The 26063-nt window shown below is 38.6% G+C and overlaps 1 protein-coding gene across 1 annotated transcript; it reads right to left on the minus strand.

Annotated features, from left to right (window-relative positions):
• Positions 1 to 2064: 2064 nt before the first annotated feature.
• Positions 2065 to 24198, minus strand: LOC125761484 (T-cell leukemia homeobox protein 3). The gene is made up of 4 exons (XM_049422642.1): positions 23234 to 24198; positions 21129 to 21481; positions 12699 to 12924; positions 2065 to 4097 (listed from the first exon to the last, which is right to left on the minus strand). Exons 1-4 carry the CDS (start codon positions 23395 to 23397, stop codon positions 3896 to 3898), a joined length of 945 nt encoding a protein of 314 aa, XP_049278599.1. The 5' UTR covers positions 23398 to 24198; the 3' UTR covers positions 2065 to 3895.
• Between the last annotated feature and the right edge of the window lie 1865 nt (positions 24199 to 26063).

Raw genomic sequence — 26063 nt, forward strand, 5'->3', positions numbered from 1 at the left:
AAACAAATTGAATTGCGTTGTTTTCCGGATTCCGGGTTCGGACTGATTGGCCCACGGTCGTTTTTATACGTTTTTTTCCTGACCATTCGTTTTCATACGATTCACGAAACCCCTCGTTTAAAAGGAAACGATTGACCATTGGCGAATAAATAGATCGACGCACATAAAAAATGTATTGCTGTAGGATGTGATTTTACAGGTTTCGGCCAGCATTGGTGCTGTTTTTTTCGGACAGAAAACCGTTTCGTTTTATGCTTTTCTCACTTATTTTATTATATCCCATTTCGTTCGTGATTTCACACAGTTCGTGTGTGTGTGTGTAGAGCAAGTGGTATAATTTATTGATTTAGAAAAAAAAACGTTTGATTGATTCCAATTAACAAATAGGAAGAGCAATAGTCAACCAAAAGGTGCGAGAATAAATTTCTAAGGAGAGAAAGGATATGGGTTATGGGATAGTAGTGGTAAAAAGAATATATGTTTATTAGAACAAGAGAAAGAGAGAGGGAAACGAGCTCTCTAACTGTAGCGAGGGAATGGTACACATGGGATTTTGGTACTGATACTATCGTGTGAATTAAATCGTCGCTACCACTGAACCATAGCATTGAAGTTTTGGAAAACTTGTTCTTCTTTCTCTTCCCTGACCTGCTCATGGTCGAGCTCGTCGCGAAGACATGGTCGAACTCGGAGTCGACCGGACTCGTCAGAGTCAATTTTGATTTTTATTCGAAGTCAGAATCAATTTTTCATTCGCGGAGTCGTAGTGGATCCACGATTATCCTCCGGATTACACTAGCTGCAGTCCCTCATTCGCGGCAGCATCCGATCTTCGACAGGTTCGACTCCACCTGATCCAACCAACGGGCTCGCTGTGCTCCTCTAAGTCTCGTGCCGAACGGGTCGCTAACGAGCACCTACTTGGTGGGGCATGAGTCCTTACCACGTGTACCAGTCATCGGATCCTTCCGGCTTTGACAACCGTCAGGATGTCTTCACCACCAAACAGCTCAGCTAGCTCGTTGTTCATTCTCCTTCTCCACACGCCCTGCTCGCACACTCCGCCAAAGATAGTCCTTAGCACTCGCCGTTCGAAAATAGCGAGTACATCCTCCGTTAGCACCTGTAAAGGACTACCGGACGTATCGTGCAGTTCGTGTGTTGTTAGAATCTTAGAAATCGTCGGAGTTGTGTTTGTGGAGCCCGTAGTAGACACGATTTCCCTGAACAATAATTTCGCTGCTCTTGTTGTTGTCCGAAGTTACGGTCGTACCAACGTAACAGAACTCCTCTAACAACTCGTGATCTTCTCCGTCAACTGATACTCTGCTTCCGAGTCGGGCTCTATCACGGTCAGAGCCTCTTTGTCTACGTCACATTGATCATCAATCTTATTCTATCGGCCTCGCGTTTTAGTCGGGTGATATTCATCCGATTACGTCGATGTCATCCTTGAAGCTGAGAAATTGGAGAGAACGGTTGAAAATCGGGCCCTTGATGTCGAAACCCGCGTTTCACAAGCCACCTTCCATGTTAAACAGCAAAACTAAACAGGGTACTATTTAGCGAAACTTTACAGTTCTGAAAAAGGTCATTTTCACGATTATGTCAAACAACCGTTACCTAAAATATTCAATTATTGTAAAACATACAAAAATTTAAAAGAACTTTGTTTGAAACTTGGTTTGTTTGGCGCTGTGGAAAAAAAGCGACAAAAGTTAAATTTTTTTATAAATAAATAAATATAAATTTTAAATAAATATAAATAAATAAATTTTTATATTAAAACAAAGAAAATATGATTAACTATTTATCTTATAAAATATAAAACAATATCGATTGTAAAAAACTAAAGCTCTTAAAACAGTGTTTAAAACATTTGATGAAAATTTTAACTCAATCATTTTACAATTAAAACTTTTTTTTGATGAATTGTTTGAAATGTTTATCAAGCATTTCTGAGTGTTTAAGCTTTTCTAAATATACAGAATGTGTATCTACTTTAAAATAAAATCCATAAAAAATAAATACAATAACACTGAACATTTCACATTGACCCAAACCGTTTTAAATGGTAAATCTCATTAAACCCATATTGAAATAAATAAAGTGATTGATAATGTTTGTTTGTTTTTTTACACGATTCGTGTTTAACAATCCATACGTTTCTACTTAAAACCACGAAGCGCCACAAAATTATGAAAAGTCACCCAAATGGTATCGTCGCTTCATAATATCCCTTTTAGCGACGATACCATTTGGTGGCTCCGGTGAAATGGTTCGCACATTTAATAAATGGTCCATTTTCGCATAAATCAGTCACACGGTCGTGCGGAAGGGATTACAAAAATATATACAATTTGGCAAAACCACGAAAACAGAGAGATACAGGCCCCCCGAAAAAAAAACAAGTTCCACCAGTTCGAAACAATCGAAACCCCATTCCCGTGTGAAATTCGATGTGCAAAATGAGATGAGATTCGCAATTGTATTTGCAATATGTTTTTTTTGTTCGATTTTATTTTTCCTTTATATGGTTGTGTTTGTTTGTTGTTTTGTTTTTCTCTTACACGCCGATGTTTTAGCCGCGATTTCGCATGTTTCCTTTTTTATGCTGCTTTGGAGATAATAATTAAGTGTTTTACTCTCTCTCTTCCTCTCTCTTTCTCTTGCCATTGTTTCACTTGCTCTTAAAAAGCAGTAAATTAAGCTTACTCTTACTTTATAACAGTTCCTTATGCTGGGCTGTACAATATGTTCACTGTAAATTTCCAGCTACCAGATGATTGATGTCTTTTGTTTTTGTTTTTCGATCGTCTCGGTTGTAATTTCGAACCAGTAACACCGGAACGTGTGACATTCCTGCCAGCGAGTACCGTGTATGGTATACCAAAATGAGTCAAAATTTACATTGATGCTGCTAATATTTGCGGCAATGGTTGATCGCCAAAGCGCCTCACATCGGAACTACTAATAATTAGGCTAACAGCGCTGAAGCGACTTTGATGGAATAACTGCATTCTAATGCAATGTTTCCGTTTTGTGTATTATGTGGTATGGCGTCCCACTTACTGTACCATTTTTCATCCTCCCTCCCCCGGTAAATCGCTGTAGCATAATAAATGGATGCACAGCATAGTAAGTAGTATAATATATACAACGCGGCCACTGACAATACTGCATGTGTAAAGATGCCAGAGTCTTTCCTAGTCTAGACTAATAATCGTAATCGTTACTTCTCTCATCCCGTGAACGTATTTCGCGCTTTTCTTAGTGGAAGTTTAATTATTAATTTTCCACCTTATGGACACTATTGATTTTTTTTATTGTAATTAAGCTTCTAGTAAGGATTCATTTCCTTTATCGACCCTAAGCTAAGTTTGCTGCTACGAACTCGATGTTTAGCTTTCTACCAAAAAAAGGTTTCCGTAATCGAGATGAAGCAAAGTTTCGTTGTGTTTGCCGTATCCTGGGTGAATTCGTTTTTTTTTTTACAATTTTTATACAACGTTTAACATGTAATGAGATGTTTTCCGCGCTTTTTGCACAGCTTCGTTCTCATTTTTTAACCTTTTGCCTTTTTTCTTGTATATTACTAAAGCCTTTTGGGGGCTAATGTTATATTACACTTGATGCTGACAAATCCTTTCTGACACGGCGAATGATGTTTTGCTATTCTCACTTTCCCTGTATCACAACGCATGCAACAATATGCATTGTCGACCATTTTTTGTATCAAGTTGGTCATAATTTGTCTGTGAAGCTTAAGTGAAACTTATTTCCCACAAAAAAAGGTCAGTTGAGTCGATGAAAGTTCGTCGCTTCTTCGTTTCAGCGTTTTATGCGAGTCGAAAGACTTGTTTGTGTGATGAGACGCGATTCGGTCGCCCTTTATCTAACAGCCGGCCGTATGTGCTTCGGCCCACGGTTGTAGTCCGTGTAGTGCTGCTAGTGGGGCACCGGGGGTGGCGGACGATGGGGCAGCAGCGGAAGGGGGTGGTTGGCCAAACCCTTTGCTTAACGCTTCTGCTTGCAGCGAAAGCATCAATCGGTTCGCCGCCTGTCGTTCCGCTTCTCGTTCTTCGGCTGTTTGTCGTCTGTGGAAAAGGAAAGCGAAAAAAAATTGTTTAATGAAAATGTTTAAATCATTCAATGCGGAAATGACATAATTTCTCGCTTTTCAATGTGTTGAAAATTTTTATGGTGAAAAAAGATGGAGGAAGACACTCGAGATTAGATTTTAAAGAAATCATACAACAAGAAGGATAATGTATGTACAACGATGTTGCAAAAAACATGTAAAATTCCCCCCAGAAACTGCGACTAAATTGTGTGTCTCTCGTCTCGTGGTTCAAGGTTTGATACAAAAAAAAAACACTCACTTACACACATGTACGTCAACGGAAAATGAAGAAAAATGTTTTGCACCCTTAAGCATGTAATTTGACTGATTGGTGTTTTGTTTGTTTTTGCGCTGGTTTTGCGCTTTTCGGCGTGCATGCTTTTCCCTGTGTTTTGTTATTTAGAGTTACGCGAAAAAAAATTAACCTCCTGGCAGAGCAACTCAATTTAAAGTATCGCATGTTTTCGTCAAGTTAATGTAGAAGCTTCGGCTTTATTGGTACAAATACGAAAACGGATCCGTTTTCCCTCATTTCCTTACTGTAAGCAGCACAAATGTTACAACAGGACGATAAACTCCTGCTTTGAGTAGTGAAAAAAACAACAGAAAAGTGAAAAAAGTAAAGGCGCTGTTAGTCATGATCAACTTACCCGCGTCTACAGGCTCAAGCTAACCCCGTGCAGTGGAAAATAAATCGATCTTTTTAACAAGGCGAAAATCGTTGGCATTTTGGGTTGGTTGGAGCACAAGAAAAAAAAGGTTTCGCAACGGTTTCCAACACCGCCCGGCATTAAATATTAATCGGGGCTGCCATCTTTTTAAGCGACTTTCCAGTTACACTTTGACTTTGTGGAGGGTGAAAAGCGAGGAAAAGCTAAGTGATTCGAAAGGAGCGAGATAAAGAGTTTTTCCCCGACTGCGCGCGACTGCTTTTTTGGTGGAAAACTGCACAATGTTTTCCACGATGGGAATTGGTTTTTTCGTTTTTTTTTCTTGTTTTGGTTTTGCTATTCTGAGACTACTTTAAATAGTCTACTTTTCTGGTTTGTTTTTGTAAGTATTTGACGAAAATATTTGCTCCTGGAACAATTTTTCTCCTTCATCTACGGTGCAATGTATTTGGCTATTTTCTAAACTTTTATTTTCTCCAAAATAATATAATCCTTTATTCTTGTTTGAAAATCAGAAAATGGACAAAATTTGTGAATTTTTTTTAAGTAAATTCTCAGCTTGCCCATAACAAACACCGAACCAAATTGAGATAGGGAAAATGGAAGAAAACTCACGCTTGTCAGTTTTACATTTTGGGTTTTTTTGTACTCTTCTTTCGTTCGTTGTCGTTCTAAAAAGTTTGATATGAATTTTTTATACGCTCCGTTTTATACCAAAAACTCTCGCAACATACATTTATGGTGTTCAGGGCGTAACAGAGTGGAGAAAAGAACAAAAAAAACCCGACGCGTCACCGAATCTTGCTGCATTATTAAAACCTTCATAATCGTTATGCCAGAAGATGAATCACCGATATGGTGGAAAAGGAAAAGTTTTGTTTGTTTTCGTGTTTTTTTGCTTCTTCTTTGTGGTAAAGCAAATGATAATATAGCAATGATGTGACGATAGCTTTAAAGGCGTTCATTCATCGTGTTGTGTTCCATCAAAAATGGGTATTTTTGAACTTCGATTTTTTGGAGTTCTTTTTTCTTTTCAATTATTTTATTTATGTATTAAAAACTGAACTAAAAAATTTGCAGCTTAAAAAAATTAGCTTTTTCTTTTTTATTTACAGATTATTTCTTCAAGCTGCAATCAAATCGAATAAAGGGAAGCTATATGTTGAAGTAAGTATAATCTAATAAAAAAATTAAAAATTATTGTTTTACGGATTTTTACAGTTCAAATTTGCAAGAACATCTCATGAAAAATTAGTTCCTTACACCGATAATAAGTAAAGTTTTTTTTAGTAGAAACAAAGTTTTGGCATTCCAAATTCTGGTGTCCAAGAGCTTCTACAAAACCAAAAACCATGGTTAAATTAAAAATTTTCTACCGGTATTTTTCACAAAATTCACTAGCGCTTGGCAAAAGGCTTTACTTTTAAATGGATTACTCTATATTTTGTACACAAAATGCTGACTAAATCAACACTGAATTTAAAATATTACATCAAGAATATGAAACGTTTCCTATTTTATATCAGTTATAGAAACCCTTATTCAACAAATACCAGATTTCCGTATTTTTTTAAAAAAGGGACAAATAGCTGATATGTCCTCCTTATTCATTCGTTTTTCTTTTCTCATTAAATGTTCAATGATAAACTCCCTGTTATATTTTTGACGATATTTTGAGGATTTAGAATTTTTATATTTTGAATTTTTGAGTATGATTTGAGGATCATATTTTCCCTTTTTTAAGAGTTCCTGAGTGCCCTCAGATAGACTTCCCTAACATTGTATATTGTGCAGCAACTTTTATCTATAAAATCCATAATCGTATATAAATTCCCGGCCTATGTTCCCTTTCTTTCGTAAGTGATGTAATCGAATTACTTTCTCCCGTAGTTCGATTGTTTCGTGCATTCGTATTTTCGATTCCTTTGTCACGTAACACAACACATTTGTACTTTTTCTTTTCCATTTTGGAAACCTCCAGCGTTCTTTTCGTCTTTGTCTGCAGAATGGCAGAAACATGTATTGCACCTATTTGTACGGGAATTAAACGAAGTACAAGGTAGCAAAAGAAACACAGCCTAGTTACAACCTGCCTACCCATTACTCATTCTGTCACATCGTCGCTTCTGCTGTCACATGGAAACATTAGGGAGGATTTTTTTTGTGTTTTGTTTTTGGGGGCGGGTTCTTTATGCTATTTTTGGAAGGGTTTTAATTGAGTTGCCCAGTGGGAAAACGACACCAGCACACCGAACAACCATCGCGCTGGAACCATGTCTGATGCTTGATTCACTCTCACCCTTACTGTTCTAGCCAGTACTGTTATTTAATTATCAAACAGCAGTTGATTATTTCGCATTTAATCGCGTTCCGTAGCGTGTATGAAGTGAAGCAAACAGGCCAAGAAGAAGCGACCGGATAATGTGACGCATGTTTATTGTCACAGCGCATTAAAACTACCACCACAATCAATGCAATGGGGCCGCCTGGTGGCGTTACGGTACGGCACAAACGTTTATGAATAAGTAAGAGCGAATGTAGCTGCTCGTTAAATGGAAGGAGCTCTCAAAGCTCTGTTAACTATTAAGAAGTGAAGTGTGTTTTGTGCAAGAACTTTGTCCAGTCCGTCCTCCGAATCCGAATGGGGTTTTTTTGGGGGAGACAATTTTCCTTAAATCTTCTCACACACGTTCACCGATGGGAGAAAAGTCGATCGTCTTGTACGTGGTGTTACAGGGATGTGTCTTTTTACTAGCCCTTTGGCGTTGAAATTATTTATTCAGCAGGTTACAATCTTCGACGATTTGGGAATCGATTTAGTTTCGATAAGTTCGGTGGAGTTGAGGCACAGCAAACCAAAGCTGTGGCGGTGCAGAACTGTTGGGAAATCGATTTCAAGTCAAAACCATCACCCCAATCGCTAGAGTAAAAGGAGTGAAAATTGATGTTTGGAACGATTTTTACAACCAACATAAGCGATTGATTTGCAACTCTTATGGTGGGAGATAGCCATTTTAGATTCATTTAGAATTAGATCGTTTTTAAGGGTTCGTCGCTTAAAGGCAGTCTTTCTGTATAAGTTTTTTTTAGTTTGAAAGAGCTTTAAAAATCTTGATTTTGTATAATATTGCAAATACTTTCATTAGAAAATTATTGGAAATATTTAAAGCCAATCTGAAATTCGACTCATTCAGATCTTTTTCTGTTCTAATCTAATGATCTGCTCTACATCTAAACATGTTGTAAGTCACTGTTTCACATACATGAGAAAGTTTTGGAAATTGCACACCAGCATAAGAATACAGAGTGTCTGATAAATGATGCATTGCCGAAATGTGGACAACCTATTGCTTAAAACGTTATCTGCACACATTTCTCGGAACGATTTGCCAATGCGTTCGGGCAACGTAGTTCACAACTACGGACGGAAAGTCCCTGTCATGACATACGGATTACGATGCATAATTAATCTTGTGCAAAGTTTCAACCACTACCTATACATCACCCTAGCACGAAACGATCCTAACGATCACGCTCGTTGTCGCACAACCATGCGCTTCATCATTTCAGCTAGTGGTGAAGCACCATCAATAATTAAAATCTGTAAAATTAATTTCCTACAAGGTCTCTTCGCCATTCCAGTGCCACGAACGGCCAGTTCTGATGACTTGGTTGAGGGTTTTTAGTGTGAAAGAAAAAAATGCTCCGCTTAGCTGTCATCGGTGGCCAACTGTAAGCCATCGTTAAACGCTTCCAACTATTGCTCAGTCTGTCGGTGTGTGAAATGAATGAATTAGTACGCCAAAAAGCCCCAAAAACTAACGTCTGCATCGGTGCGTGACATTGGTGCCTCGACTGGATTGCAATCGTGTGTGTGGTGTGTGGTAATCAAATTTAAATGCGGATCTAACCTGAACCTAATTCACATATCGGACCATTTGTACCGGAAAACCCGCGTGTAGATTGAGTATAATCGTTCGCGCAAACCGGTGGAGGTAGGACACACAAGGATACATAAATCATGCATACGTGGCTGTCAGCGAATGAATGGCTGATTGCGAGCGCATCGAGTGCAAACCTGACCAGATTCAATCCATGGTTCACAACTATTTTGCCATAATCTGTAGCATGCGCTAGTAGCATGTGCCTAGTGCGGTCTGGCGAGCCTAGAACGATGCGTGGAATAATTTATGAAATTGATTAAATTAAATCCCAAATGCAATTTACTAGTGAATGGGACCGTTTTCAACCAAAATTCCGGTATTAAAATCGCTTCAACACAAGCCGTTTTGCAAATTCGCGTTCTGAGCATTCCACCGTGATCGTGTTAGCAAAGTTTCAATGACTAGCATTGGGGTATGGGTCTAACGAATTTGTTTAAAATTTGTACTTTGTGTTGATGATGATGAAGCTTTTGCACACGAGCCAGGGTTCATCATTTGCCAGCTGACAGATTCCTCAACCAAATGTGATGTTAGATCAAGGTTTGGGTTTTTGGGGTCTAAGTATTAATGTTTTGCATGTATTTTGTATCATTCTTTTGCGCTAACATATGCTAAATTAAACCGTATATTAAAACTCTGAATCTAACTATACAACACATCTGAATGATTAGGGTTGCAAGAGAAGCCTCCGGTAATTCAAAACTGTGAGACTTTGATGAAAAAGACTGACAGAAAATGACTAATTAATTTAAATCTATTAAATAGCAATTCGAATGATTCTACATATAGAAACAAAGAAAATGGTTTGCTTAACACTAGAACTACTGAACTAGTCATTTTGACAGGAATGTTTCATTTTCATCACATTATTTTTTTAGATTAAAAAATCTTAAGCTAGTTGAAATATTTGTTTCACATATATATTTTATAATACAATCTCCAATAAACAATATAATATACTCCAATCGATCGATTTTTTGTTAAAAATTATCCACGAACGAAAAACGCTTAAATCGCTTGATAGTTCTAGTGTTTAAGGTTATATTAAAAATTCTCACTTCTGAAGTAGGCTTGAGAAATTTCTCAAGAAGAATGAATTATTTTACTCCAAGTACAGCAATAGCAATATATTAATTATCGTAAAACGGTGTGTGTGTGTATATCAACTTGAGTAAGAAATAAAATGTTTTCTAAAGCATATTTCAACCCCGTTTGATCCTCCCCCCGGGAACAGACCAATATCCTTAAAACTTCCGTTTGTAAGGGGTTGAAAACTTTATCTCACAACTTTTACCATAAAGATTAAACAAAATGCAAATGAAGATGAAAATTACCCCATATTGCCACGGCAAACACTTGAAAAGTTTGGCAGGCAGGTAGCTAGCGGTGAATAAGACGTTTTTGCCTTCTTCCATTCCACGCACAGGCACCTTTCAAAGCGTTGTACGAAAATCGGCTAGAATTCGATTTGACAACCGTCTGGAAGAAAAAGGATCAAGAAACACCCCGGATTCTGCGTGTGGGCCACTTAGCGAAAGGTTGTTGAAATTTAATGTAATTACCCTGCTATTTAGATAATTAAGTTCTGGGTCCCCAAACACCCCGTGGCACTGCTAGGCACGTTATCAATCTCCTGCCCAAGCCACGAGGATATGGTATATAGGCTGAATATTAAGATGGCAGCTACTTCCGAGACCCTGGGTTCTTCTGGATTTCTTTTCCCTTTCTTTTCAACGGCAGCCGGGTTATTAATTGATTTTAAACACTCTGCTGTGAGGAGGGAAAACCGCAACCGTGCTTTAAATGTGCGCCAGCAGTCCAAAATGGTTGCCTTGCTTCCGTAAGATGGATGTTCCAAATTTTCTCTCGTCGCGCCTTCCAAGGAATGTGGCTAGGATTTAGAGTGATGAATTAACCGTCCAGCGTAGCCCACATCATGAAAGTGGCCGTTTTTATGGAAACCCATTTTATCAAACACTTTGTCGACGGAAGCTTAAGGATAAGCGACGGAAAACGGGAGCAATTGGGCAAATACATAAAAGAACCACCAAAAAATGCATAGTAAAAGTACGAGGAATGTGCTTTTAAAACCAAAAAAAGGAAGGAATTTCAACCGTTACGGCTGTTCGCGTACAAACGGGCAACAAAATGGGGTCGAATTACTCCATTTTGCTGCGATATAAAAAAGCAACGAAAGGCAGTAGTTTTCGTCCTGACGGTGGGTGTAATGAAAACATGAATAATTCAGAAATTGTAATTAGCTATGTTAATCTAGTAATTGTTCGTGCCTCGCCTAATTGTTCCGCATAAATTATGTTACGGGAAGAGCCGTGTACCGCGTAATGAAACATTCCATCCTTGCCGGCTCCAAACGGATTGCGAAGTGAAATCGGACATGCTCATGAATATTCGCTAACTAAATAACAAACTGTGGACCTAAAGTGTTTTATTTTTGCTTTGAAAACGAAAAACCAAATGTTTGTCCAATGTTTTATGTGCCGGATCGTAATTACACTGTGAAAAGGCGAACTGATTTTTGCCATTAGAGTGGATATTGTTAACCAAACAACGAAACAAAAAAAAAATCGCATGCACTTCCGTTAACACTGACCATTGCGGTAAAGTCGCGAACTCGATTATGGCAGAAGGATGTTGTTTTTAATTGAATTTCAATTACCAATCAAATGGCACCATCCATTGAGTGAAGAAGTGCAGCGTTATTCCAAACGCACACCTTTCACCGTTTTGCCTTTCAGTCGTACCCCGACGTTCAATGTTCTGTACGGCGCTATTTATCCATCACAAACGAACTCAGAGCTGGCAGCGAGTCCAGAGCTGCCGGATTTCGAAGCGATTATAATTGACAAGACACGATGGTATGATAGAATAAGCCCACCCTCCGCTTGGATCCGCTTAGCCAAATCCGCCCGAACACCGATCATGGTTTTGGCCTCACCGACGGGTGTGTTTCGCCGAGGATTGAGCTGAATTTGATTACGTGCCGCCGGGTAAATGTTGGCCAACAGGGTTCGGAAAAGAAATTGAGCCCATAGCTGAACCATCCGTTCGGCTAAATTGGGAAAGAATTTCTGTGTCCCAATGTTGTTGATTAGATTTCTTTCGCTTTATGCGATTGGGATTGTTAGATGTCATTCTGGGATGTCTTTTGTGGTCAGTGTTGCACATCGAACATGCAAAAGTACACCGACGGCGATGGTATGGCGAAATGTTCTTTTAGTACTGCTCTGTACATCGACTTAGTTGTTTTTTTTAACACTAGAACTACCGGACCAGTCATTTGGACTGGAACGCTTTATTTTCATAACATTATTTTTAGGGGTTAAACAATCCTAAGGTAGTTGAAAGATGAATTTTACATACATATTCTATAGTATGATCTCCAATAAACAGTAGAATATACTACAACTTTTCGAAATTCTTTAAAAATTAACAAAGAATGAAAAACGCTTAAAACGCTTGGTAGTTCTAGTGTAAATCTACCCTAACTGGACGATGTGTTGTGTTGAAATGCGTTTGAAAAAAAAACCCCAACAAAATGTCTGATTCTCAAATGAAAGTTTCTGTTTAGAAAAATAAATTTTCAATTCAAAATGAACAATAGCACAATAATATCTCATTCGTTAACGATCAGTCAAGCGTGTTTCCCCTGTCAGGGGATAAAAAATGACTAACCCAACCCAAATCCCTATTCTGCATTCGCCGTGTGCTCCCCGTATGACAAGTTTTGGATATTAATTTCGAACAAAATCGAAACGTGTACGTTACTTGCAAATATAAATGTATTTTTTCTTCTTCTTCGAAATCAATTACCTCCACACCGGGGGTCGGTGTCACATACACGGATGGTTTAATTCATCAACAAACACATACGTCCCAAATCATTGACCCCTGTCCCCTGTTTAGTGCGCTATTTTCGGTACAAACGCTTCATCAACTTACCTCCATTTTGTTCGTCTATTCTGGAACCAGGTTTTCACTTGTGCGTCGGTCATTTTTAGACCCCGTGCAAGGGCCGCCCGCTCTGCCGACGCTAGGTACTTCTGTTTGTGGAATCGCTTTTCCAACTCCGCCACCTGAATGCGGGTGAAGGAGGTGCGTGGCTTTTTCCGCTTCGGGGGTGTCCTATTCTGGTACGGATGGCCAATCCGGCGGGCAATGGGAAATGCTACAATGAAGGGAATGGTACAGAAAATATAATAGTTAAACACGAACAAACTCGGCATGAATTAAATGTTACTACCATGTGTGGTGTAGTGTGTATAAATATAACAAAAGTATACCCCCTAAACTAGTAGCTACAGCTTAATGCCCTTTTTGGTGGCTTTTTTGATGGCTCGACGACTTGCTCTATTAAAGCGCCATTAGCTTGATTGTCTTATGATGCTATTCACTAAGCGGATGAAAGCAGACACCTTAAAGAGTTAATCAAAAAGTATTTAATTTTTATTCTGCTTGTTGATGATGGGATGTTATTTTTGGTGCTTTTTTTAGTAACGAACAGATTGGTTTCTTAACACCTGGAGGTAATAGAATGATGCCAATGATTATCTATAAATGTGATTAGGATTTGATGTATTATATTTAGGTACAGATTTACAGTCTTTGCTTACAATCATCAAGAAAATGGATAGAATATGTAGTGTTCTACTGAGTCGTAAGAACGAGCTTAAATGGCAAGAATCAGCTTTTTAATTCACTGAAAAAAAAATTTGTTCCGGCGTCAGACGCTCAAATCTCAGGGCAACAAATTGAGTCATGAAGGCGCTGTGACCAATATGTAATGGATGTCAGTAAAACAAAGAATTTTAAACATGACTTTAGTTCTTATCTACAAGTCTCTTCATAGACTTCTTCAAGTTTACTTGGGCGACTTTAAAATCAGGGTTAATGAAATTCGTACTCATTGGACATGACAAACACATCAATCAAGTCTTCTAAAAATTGTATGCTCAACCTCAATATTCTCTAAATACGATGCCTAGTAACATAGATTATAAATGTATCTACATTAAATCTAGTTGTAGCAAAATGTTGGACACGATTTCATAGTGAACATTTTTGACAGTTATCATGATAATGATAACAATTTTGTTTTTCGAAACCATTATTTTAGCTTGTCGTGCATATACGTTTTGAAAAACAAATTAAATTTAGATAAAAAAACAAAAATAAATTGACATTGATTTAATATAAGCGCAGGAAGCAAACAAATATTTGGAAATTGATAAACCCCAAAGTCGCCTAAGTTGCCTAAAGTTGCCAAATATGTTGTATGTTAACGATGGTGTAATTTTCTAAAACAATAGATAAAACTATAATTTTTGTTGAGGAAAATTAACTAGCTATGTTTTAATTGTTTTTTAATTATGGTACAGATAAAGTCATTCCTCGCTAGTTAGTATCTCAATAAGTACTCTTATTAATAAAGATTCATCATTTTATGTTTATCTAAAATGGTATACATGATGTAGCATTTATTTTTTAATTTCAAAAACAAAAGGAAATATAGCACAGGAAACAATGTACTGAATTCCAAGCTGAGCTAGAGTTTAGCTCACATACTCTTTACTATTTGCCATTCCTCTCATTTATATCGTTCTTCTCAATAAAATCAATCAACAGATTGTACAAAAGTTTTACATTAAATGTATTTAAATCAAACGATATCTAAATCAAAATGTTTTTTTTTAGATTCGTGACTTCCATTCTCAGGAAATTCGAATACCATTATAATTCATCATTAAAATGTACTCAAATGTTTCCGTGTATTGATTTAAGCAGAGATTCTTTAAATCCATCTCTTCCCTCGGGCAAATCTCAAACAATTAAACTACTTTGGAAAAACATACAAAAAAAAACCCGGGATATAAATGTTACTCGGACGCTATAACGCCACGCTAACTTAACCTGTCATGTTCATCATAATGATTACGCAGAATAAAGGCACTACACACGGAGCTATACGCTTAGCTTTAGTGACATGCACGGAGACAGGAAAATTGCACACCGCTTGTCCGAACACACATAAAACACACGGAGAAGCAAATTGTTATTACTGTTCAGTCAGCTACCTCACCGCCGTTTGTATGTGCATTTTATTTGTGTTGCTCACAGCATGCAACTCGACTGCAACTTCCAATCCAAACATGGTGGCGGTGGTGGTGGTGATGGTAAACATATTTCAGCGCTGTTGCGGTTCGTTGACGGTTGCATGTTTTATCAACCTCTTAATGTATGAATTTAAAATAAATGAGTTCAATTATACGGCCTCTTTCACGCTTTGGGCACTCGTTTTTTTTATTATTGAATTGTATTGCGTTGGTTTTTTTTCTTATACAAAAAAAACTCCGGACATGGGAACTGAAAAACGGTGGTTCAAGGTGTTTCTTCAAACCTTATCCGATTATTGCAGTACAGACACATCATCATTTCAGTGTAATTGTTTCGGGGTAGATAATCATTTGGTTAACATTAACAACCTCTTTGGAATGGCTTAAAAATCATTAAAATAAATTAGGTAAATATTCACCAAGAGATTACACCCGAATAGCTTCTTAATTTTCGGTACTAACCCACGGGCAATATTTTTTAAATGTTTGTTTTGTGCATCAGGATCTCAACTTCTTAAAGTGCTCTAAATTCTAAACATCTCCCAAACCATTGCATCATAACTTGGGAACGAGTAACCACCAAGGCGCTGTAAATCCGTAGTACAATTTTCCAACCTCCGAAAAATACCTGTACTTGTCATTAAAACACCAAACCAAACGACGGGATTTTACGACCATGCACGCAAAACAGAGCTGTGTTTCTGTAGCGCATGGGTTCGGTAAATATTGGTTTGCTTCAATATATGGAAGCGATCCGAACACTCCATAAACACTTACGGTGTTAAAAGCATTCAGCGTTTTTGCTGGAGCGCCCTCCAAGAAATATCTCCTCAGCGCTCCTAACGCTTATGTATCGTTTTGTGGTGTAGAGGGCAATTCCTTCATGGCAGGCAATTGGATACACGGTATCGGTTACCACCGGTATGGAACCAGAAATCAATTCACTTACATTCTTAGACAACTCCCTCACCTGGGGAACGCTAAACCAAATCCTTGACGATTGCTCCCCATTCTTCAAGCTCCTCAACTCCCAATGTCCAACTCCCAACTCCCTCCAGGGGGAGGTTTAAGGCATTGCCCATCGGTAGAAGAGAATTGTAAATTTCTGGTTTTATCGGGTGAAATAAAATATATTATTTATAGTTATAGGATGATAACGCCTCGTGTACCGCAAAACCTTTAAGCCACGCACGGGGATCGCTCGAATCGAAACGGTTTGAAATGGCTGATGGTCGTAAATGCGTGGTCTAGCAAATGGGCCAACTGGTTGCGGGTTGTTTAGCGATGGCAGCCGGTACGGTAGCCGAGGGGTGTAGTGGAGCATAGCGGTTCAAGCTCATGTACAACTCAATTACGCCGAGCAATCCAACAGGCGCTAAAACGTTTTGAGCACGGGTGCGATCGAATGGTTTGACGCCCAGAACTCAATAGCGCATTGAGCCGTAGTTACTCCGGAGGAGGGACATGAACTAGTTTTGTATCAATAATGGTGAAGTGGACAAGTTTTGTCTGCGCAGTAGAGCTAAGGATATCATCACGATAGAGTGTGCCTAAGCATAGTATTAATGGTAAATAGCGATCAGTACATTTTGCTTGCGAATAGCGGCAAACGCAGCCTGATTGTCACGGCCGTACAAACCCATTTCAGTGCAACTGAGTACTTAATTCCAATTAATTGCCTCTTTCACGCAACCCAACAAACAGGGTAGTAAAAGTAGTGCAAAAAGCTCTCAAGGAATTGGTCACATTTGTTTTGCCACACAAATTGGGGGCAATATCGTTGGTGAAGAACCTTTCCTTTCCACGAATCTTCCCCAAAGGGATGATGATGAAACATTTTCCGTTTGGTGAATTGCTTTTATGTTTATGTGAGCACCCTCTAGAATGAAGCGTGTTCGATGGGATAATAATCTTTACAATAATCGGCCATGTTGCCGCAGGTTGGAATGAAGACGCTATAACGATCGATTCCCGTATTTGGATAAATGGTGTTTGGCTGTTTGGATTATTGATTGTTGTTGAAATCGTGTCTGACGTTAATGGTTTTTTTTGAGAAAAAAAGGGGGAAAATGTTTTTCGCCGCTTTTCCAAAGCCATGATAAGGTGAACATGAAAGTGATTTCGGTATCAATAGAACCAGAAAATTTATTTCAATCATTTTCTTGTTTAAGTTATTGCTTTTTAATTTGAATACAACAGATTACTTGGGAAATATTTCAATATGAAAGTTATTCAGTTGTACTGACGTTATGAAAATATAAATATAATTCTTATTCTTAAACAATAGAGAAGTTGTTTAACACTAGAACTACCGAACCAGTCATTTTGACTGAAACGCTTCATTTTGATCACATTAGTTTTTGGGGTCAAACAATCCTAAGGTAGCTCAAACAACAGTTTTATGAGTTTTATGAATTTTAGTACGAACTTCAATGAACAATAAAATACACTACAACTCTTCGATTTTTTTTAAATTTACCACGAACAAAAAACGCTTAAAATGCTTGGTAGTTCTAGTGTTAAAAACGCGTCTTTTCAATTGCTTTCTGTGTTAAGCATTTATAAAATATTATATTTCTCCTATTTCAATACGCTAAGATCGCTACCGTTCCCATTGTGGTCCCGAATACCTTCGCTCGGGAATCTTTTAATCGCCATGATTCACCGTAGCGTGCAATCTTCCCATTACACAAAACAACACGAAAGTCGCTGCGACGATCACATATATTTCCTTCAATCAAAATCCAAAACAAAAACAAAAAACGGAAACAAAGTTGTGCATCAGATTGTCCACTTCCGCTGGCCGACGGGTATGCGTGCCGACCAATCCAGTGCGGATGACACGAATCAAACAAGGCTCCGGAGACACCGAACAGCAGCTTCTAATCATGCACCGATCGGCCGCGCAGGAAAAGGTTCGTTCGGTTTCATTCAAGCACCGCGAAGGGTCGGTTGAGCTGGTTCTAGTTCACAACTCGCATGCTATTGCATCACTTAATATGTGACCCACGAAAAGGCAAGCTGGGAAGGTTCGTATCAAGATTGAGAGGGAAAAAAACGATCCTCAACCGACGCGTGTTGTGGCGTCAGATTGAAATAACAAAGCGGATTGTGACTTTTTTTTTTGGGGTTTGGCAGCTTTTAAGTGTCCTTCCTGTTATTTGCGATTTTCTAAGCTCTGGTCGTGTGGCGGAAGACTCCGGTGAAATTATATGCTTTCAGCGATTGCCAGATGTAGTCAACACCCTTGACATGGATTTGAAGGCTTCAAGCGCTTCAGAATAGCAAACGGCTGACGGCTTAATGACGAAGGTGTGGACTATCCTGGACATGTTGTGGGTGAAACCCGTACGGACTCGTGCAGGTGTATATTTTTTTTTGTATTTTATTTGTAAGGAGAAAAAAATTGGAAATAGGAATAGCTTAGCAAAATATTCTTCACAGTTTTAAATAACTGATCGATCGTGTTGTATTTAAACAAGTACTTACGTTTTTTTGTATTTTTAAAAACGTATTATTTCAGTTCACAATTAGAGTATATTTGTGGTGTCTTTTTAATGCCAGCCAGATACATAATGGGAAGTTGTTAAAAATTTTTTTTTCTCAGTTATTGTCTTCCCGGCGGACATTTTCTCGTTCTCCCCAAGACAAGTGCAATCAACAGTAATAACCGACTGCAAATCGTTTGTCGGACGATTTGTGTTTGTAGTGTGCCCCATCACTTGAATCACTCCGAAATGCCGGCCATCGTGTGGAAGGAAATTGACCACCAGTTGTAATTGTCGGAGGTTTTGTTTTAATGCTATCATTTGCTCGTTTTTTTTTTAATTTTTTTGCTCCATAATTGCCGCTACCGTGCGTAAACTGTCGACGTTTTGTTTGGTTAAAATATCATGAAGGAAAAATCAGCTTTATATATTCCCCATTTACGTGTAGGGCAGTGTGCTCATTTGCTGCAAGCATAATAGCTGGTGTAATGCTTCCCCGTTTTGAAACTGTGACTTTGCGTTTGCGTGGCTACAAAACCCGCTCATCCAACCGGATTCTCAACTCCTGCCAGGGAGTGGCCAATCAGCATGTTTTTGTTTTCAATGATCAACGCAATTTCTCTATGGCGGTATCTTGCCGAACAATCGGACAGTGTATATGTTGTCAGAGCGCATAAATTGCCTGCTACTGGGCTTTCCGCCAAACAACTGATAGTGTGATACCTTTCGATAGCACGACCGTTGAAAAATCACAATGAACAAGCTTTTGTTTGGTGTTTTAGGTTAATTTTCCGGTCGGTTTCTCTGGTTGATAATTTATCGCAAAACTTGTACAAGCCACAAACATTCTCCCCGCGGAACTGTGTGGCAAAACCTGTAAGAAAATTATGCAAACTCAACATTTCTTCGCGTTAGATACTGCCGCGAATGACCGAGCAGAAGACGGTACCGAATCTCAATGATGCGCTTGTTAGACGACCGAAAAAAAAAGATCGAAGAAGCTACAGCCCACGGCAAGGGTCAACTTTGCCGGTTAATCTTTTAAGTAAAGAAGCTTGTACCAAGCCCCAGATAAGCCGGCGAACACTGCGGGTGTGCCCGGATCGTCGTCGGGTGAGGTTTTCCGTTTGTAGTTTTTCGGCCACTCCTGCTGCTGGGCACGGAAAAAATATACTGGGTTCCGTCTGCGGGTGACGAAAAGGTGCAAAACGATCAACAAGAAATGTCAGCTTAATTGGTTCCCTTCCCACCTCCCCCCGGGGGTCCCACCGACCTTCGGGCGCATGAATGAAGGCAGCCTCCAGCAGAAGGTATACGGTTTTTGGAATTTGTCAACATGGTCCCGATTGTAGGCTGTGGCGCTTCCTCTTCCGTCCGGCGCTGGACGGTAGAGAGAAAGTGTGGACATAAATATGTCAAACGGTTTTCGATGTTGAATCATTTTTGTCTGTGTTTTTTCTTCTTCTGGGTCTACACCCCAACATTCAGTCTAATTGAAAGGACACCTACGAGACGGAAACCTAAGACTTATCGTTACATTATCAGCGAGCGAGCTCACTACAGCAGGAATGAGTCAGCAAACGGATGCTCGAGAACTCGTGAAGGTTTGATTGCTTCAGGTTTTTTTCTTAGCGTTTCGTTCAGCTGATAAAATTGATCAAACTGGTTTGTCCACTTTTATGTTTGTATGTTTCCTCACGCCGCCCCCCCCCAAAAACACCAATTCTTCAGTTCTTCAGTGCTGATGATTAATACGCGATTTAATAAATGTGTCTCCCGGCAGATATTGAATTAATTTTTATTGGAATCTCCTCACCGGTGTTTTTGAGGTCGTAAACCGTATGTTTACGATCGCGCGGTGATCGGATCGGCAGCCGATATTAGGTGGAAGCAACGTCACGCTGTCGAGGAAAACCTAAGTGTCCCCGGGGGCAAGATGGGTCGATGGTTCTGGTTGAAAATTACGGGAGCTCAACCCAGGCAGCTTAACATTTTACGATCGATTGCTTACTCGGACTGAGGTCGAACAGTTTTACTAACCGAAGCGAGGCTACTCCCCAGGCCATCGATTTGATCGTGTTGCGTGAGTTTTGTCTTCGCCCAGTAGATGCCGGTTTTGAGTAGCTTTTCCTCAGTGAGACAATAATTAATACTAATAGCACCGGATCTGAACGATCTTGTATGTTGAGGTTTGATTTGTTGAATTCCAATTTCTGCCGCACTTTTTGTAACTTGACCAATTTCTTTAAGCATCGTGATACGGATTACATCCTCAGGACAAATATGGAGCAATCCGAGACACACGCACCGGCCTTGATCATCGGACAGCTACCGGGCTTTGAAACGTTTGCCCGTGTCCAGCATCATAGTTGGACCAAAATGTTGATTTCGATTATCGTTTCCACACGCATCCAGAAGCTCCAGAAAGTCATAAATCGGCGTTCGCTTATTCCAATCGGGGTGGTTCATTTTATTACTTTTCCAATTATTCCTTCTAATGGTTCCCCGGTGATAAGTGGTTCAGACATAACACTACATTCAGCCCAGGTTCGAAATGATCAAAACTGGAAGATCGTAAAACCAATCATAAATTTCTGTGTAATCGTATAACAGCATTACTAAGCCATAAAAGGTAAGCCTGTTATAAGTTACTGTCCCGCATATCAACGTGTCATTCCAAGGTTTGTATAACAATTTTATGGCATAGTTAAAACAGGCTTAATAAGTAAAACTTAAACTAAATGTCCAAATGTTTCACGGTATGTACATACCAGCAAGTCGATCCTTTACTGCTTGGTGGGCGAGTGCGGCAGGATGTAGCGGTGGCAATGTCCAGGACAGTGGATTGCATGGACCCCGTTGGGGAGGTACTCGCAACACATGTCCAGCAGGGTACATGGGATAGCTGTACAGGGCACCGGCCGCATACTGTAAGCTGCCCGCCGTACTGACCGTAATGTGATGTCCATTCTTGATGAGTCCCTCCGGGCTGGTGTCCTCCGCGTGTGCATCCTTATCCTTCTGGTCACGATCGTACGATTTACCCAGTAACCGGGATATACTGAACGGCAGGTTTTCGTTCGGTGATCGTGTTGTTGGTTCTGTCGAATGTGTTTGATGATCACTAAATGAAATTAGACAAAAAAATAGAACATCAAAGTAGTGAGTTCTTGAGAGATGTCTAAAACTTACAGGCTTAAAGAATATATCCGATAAAGTCCAGCGGGACCTAGAGAGGTACTTCATAAATTCAATCAATCCTACTGGCATTCATATCATAAAAAGGATTATTTTACAACTTGTTTTATTGAGGTGAAACCCACCCGTGCAACGTATGAAAATATGATACATTTTTAATGAATCATTTTGGTTTTTAGCTTGAAGCTACATATCTTTAAGAATCGCTTGTTTTTTTTACTCCCAGAGTCCCAGAGAAACTCCTGTTTTTTTTACTCCCAGAGCTTTGTGGTTCTTCCGGTAAAGCGAGGTGAATAAAATATGAGTTAACTCCTATCGGAAACACGACGGAGAAGGGTTACCGAAAACTTCTTCCGTTTTTTAGCAAAACGATCTCCTTAAATCATATCACTTCCCGAAATAGCTTAAAGGAAGGCGTTTTGGAAATTATGGATTATTTACTAGCGAGAATCCCACTGAGAATGGTGGAATGGTATAGACCGATTCCCGTAATCGTTTGGTAAGGTAAATGATATGACTAGAGGTAACTATTTCTAACCAAGCTACGCATAGTGTGACCCTGACGCGACCATCTACATAAACACAAACTGGTGCGGTTTGGCGGGGTATGCGGTGGACGGAAAGGTTTTGGTTATTCAAACGACTATTTCATATGGCATAAATTAGAGCTTAATTAATTTGTTAAAATCTGGCGCGATCTAGTTCAAGCATGCAGAATAGTTGGATGGAAAGAATAAATTGGCAAAACCAGTTGAAATGATGTGCTGTTTAGAGAAACAGAAAACGAAAAAAAAACCTCACAACACTAACTGCGGTACTGCGATGGGTAAAAGCAAACAGGCGCAAATGAGATTCACAAATCCGCAAAGAGCACTAGCGTCGTTTAGTGATCTTAATTGGATCGGATAAGCTTGATGCACACTATCGTGTTTTCATTAACCTAACATTGTGTGCGCAAAGCATAAAAAACCCGTCCATCAAATCTGGATGGTGAAAGGAGTTCCCCTGGCAAAGCAGCAGCCATTGTCAATCATCGCGAAAATCGTACTCAATTAGGGGAAATTATGCTAAGATGTTACGCTATAAATACGCAAATGTTGCGTATAAATTGAGCTTCCAGAGCGCTCACTATCGCTGCTATCATAGAATAGCTTAATTGACTATCTTTTTCTATTTTTTCCAATTATTCAATTTGCTTCCACTTTAGCAAACTCTTCATAATGCGCATAATCATGAAAATGAGCTTTCATAGAAAACTAAACCAAAAAAAAACTATCGACATGCAACATTGTTTTATTTTTGCATAATTAGACAATTTTGTACGTAAGAATGGCAATGGGAATTTTTTAAGACGTTTTTAATGTTCAAATGTCCAAATAAAAACCCTTTTTCTGAATCTTGTTGCTTTCTAAAGCTTTCCATTATGAAAGTTACTTAACTATTGCTTTTAAATCGTAACTTTAGTAAACAAAAAATAGGAAATATATTTTGAGTATTTCCATTCCATCCATTTTTCCATCCATTTCCATTTCAAGAGGAAAATTTTAATAGTTTTTTTTTCATTTTTACGAATGATGATTTAATTTTTATGGTTACAGGATGAATTATCTATCTCAAATTTACTGAACTTTTTTGTGGGTAAACCATTAACCTCTTTAAACTATTCATCCTCTCATACCTTGCAATATCGGATTCATCGTAGCAGGATACATTTCCATCTCCATCCAAATCGATATCTTCCGATCCACTGTTGTAGGATACTCGCGACTGACAGTCCGAATCGGCGTCCACATTAATCTCTTGATCAAGATCCTGATCTTCGTCCTCGTGCGGAGACGACATTATCGTTAGTGGCGGAATTTTGAATGTATTGTGAGCTTTGGCCCAGCACAACTATTTTCACACTAAGATCGTAACACTACTGCAATGGAATATGGAGCACTTCTCAAGGATTTGGACAATATTTTTTATCACCACTTGGGATTTTGTTCTTCGTTTCTCCAACAAAAACACACTACACAGAACAAACTTTTGCTTCTAATTATTTCGTCGAGTATCTGTATAACTTGTAATTACACCTCTTTCTATTGCTTATTAATAATTCATGTTTTCATAACACTCGTTCCCCGGACGATTTTTTGCACCGGGTGTTGATTTCATCAATAATATCGTATGATCACTTTTGTCACTCTTCACCGTAAAGTTATATAATTGCTCTGGCCACACTGCGCACCGACAAACGAAAACACAAAATCACTAGAATAAAAAGAGTTTCACGGCTTTTATCTTCCATTCACTCCACATTCTTTAACGAGGCAGAACGTAATCGCTGGCTGCTGAAAAGATTGCGTGTTTTCGAACAAAAAAAAAAAGGTTCACCGTTTCCGCTGCGAGTCAAAACAATGCGAGGCCTGGTCACGCGCCAAAGAAAAACACTTTCGTCAACAACCGTTGTTCTAAGCGTTTTGTTCGCAAGTGAAGTGAAGAAAGACCCGCAACTATCAAACGCAAGCCAAGACACGCCCACAGACAGCATAATACATAGCGGGTTTATATAAAAATCCTTAGTATATAGCCGTACGCTCGCATTCATGCGAACGGTTGTGGTGGTCGCCCCTTGTTTGTCGGATTTGTTTCACCTACAGCGGGGTACAGTGGTGCGAACTTAACTAGGGACAGCACAACTTTTTTGGACGATTCAACAGAATATCATTTGTTTCAAATATTGCAATTTACAAACAATGTACAAATTGCATAAGCATATTCAAAATGAATCTATAATATTGTATCTAATATTTTTTTATGTTTATTAAAAACTTCTTACTTACTACTTTTGGCAATGTATGGAATACATGAAGGGATGGCGTACAGGGATTGCAAAGAACATTTAAGGATTGTTGTATCATTCACAGCATTATTGTTTCCAACAATATGGATGACGTAATTTGCAAACAAACGGAGGATGAGAGTCCTCTTACTTTAACTAATGTTACTTAAGACAGGTAAGAGGAAGGAAAGGAAGTTTAGGGAATTGTCCGGAACGATGACTGCTATTTTTGCAACATTATGCTTCAAGGATAAAATACCCTAAAACACTTGGGCTTGAGCCGTGGAATTTGAGCTCCAGGGTCTCCACCTAAACAACGGAAATGAAATTTTAGAAATGTTCAAGCTTAAGAACAAATTTTTGGCAGCCCAATACTAACAAAAATTGTATATCCACAAAAATTGTATATTCATTTGAGAACAAAATATTCGATTTGAAAATTATTTTATACTATAGTGTGGACTGTAATCCATTAAGAAAAAAAAAACATTTCCACTAATGCTTTGTTATTTCGTTTAATGTTTTCGTGAGTCATTATCAGTACCAGTGCGTTTCACTTTATTTAATTTAAATATATCAGTTACATAACATCCCGTCAGAAACTTAATATTAAGTAACTATATAAGTGTGATCCTGGGTATACTCGTACTTACTGTGCACTGCCGAAAGTTGTTTCTGTTAAATCGTGTAAATGTTTTACCTGATTTTTTTCTGTATTCCAATCATTTCTTCTTCTTATATATTTTATTTTTGAACTCTGTTTTTCAAAGTTTTAACAACATTTTAACAAAGTTTTTCTTATTTAGTATACCTGCTCTATGTGGTTTGTTTTTAAGCAAGTTTGTAATGTAATAGGTAGAATGGAACAACAGTCGACCAGTTTCGTTAAGTTTAAGTTGATAGGTCGTTGAGGAAGCTGTAGGGTTACTCAAAATTACAAAAAAAAAATCGAAAAATCGAAATATATAAAAGCGTACAATGGTGATTATTTTGAGTTGAATATTTTATTTAACAGCCATGTTTGGTTTAAATACCGAATTAAAAAACAAAAATGATTAAGTATCATTCCTATCTGCATTACTAAGATACACAACTGGTAGCAAGATATAAATAATAGTATCAATCTTTATACACAAACGGAATTTTGACAAGACAAGTGAGCCAAGACAAACGGAACTTAGATTTGGATCATGAAACCATTCTTGTGAAAGACAAGATTCGTCAAATTTTTTCTTTCGTTAAAGCTTTTATGCTGCAACCATCGATGTGTCAAACCGTTCAAAATCAAAAAAAAAAAAAAACTCCCTTCACTGTTAGCTTGAAAAAAGATTGTTTGTTAAATAATTGTTTAAAACATTTAAATGATTTTCTCCTGCTACGTAAGTGATGATAGCAACAGTGAAGAAGAAACAACGGAAGATCTGGCACAACAAAGCCGATTCCTTCGAAGTGTTATCGACCCTTTGCAACTTACCACCCAAGCGTGAGTTATGTATGCGAAATATTTGTGCAAAAAATATTTAACTTGTTCAATGCCGTGCTTATTAATTACAGATTAAGGACAAATTTTCTTGTGTCGAAGGAAATATTCCTTGACATTCAAGGAAAAGTTTCCGCCGGTTAAGGCAAAATGGCTTACTCCAAAGGAAATGTCGGAAGTTACGCTGGGATTTCTAGCTAA

The sequence above is a fragment of the Anopheles funestus genome, chromosome 2RL, assembly GCF_943734845.2.
Source record: "Anopheles funestus chromosome 2RL, idAnoFuneDA-416_04, whole genome shotgun sequence".
Taxonomy (NCBI): Eukaryota; Metazoa; Arthropoda; class Insecta; order Diptera; family Culicidae; genus Anopheles; species Anopheles funestus.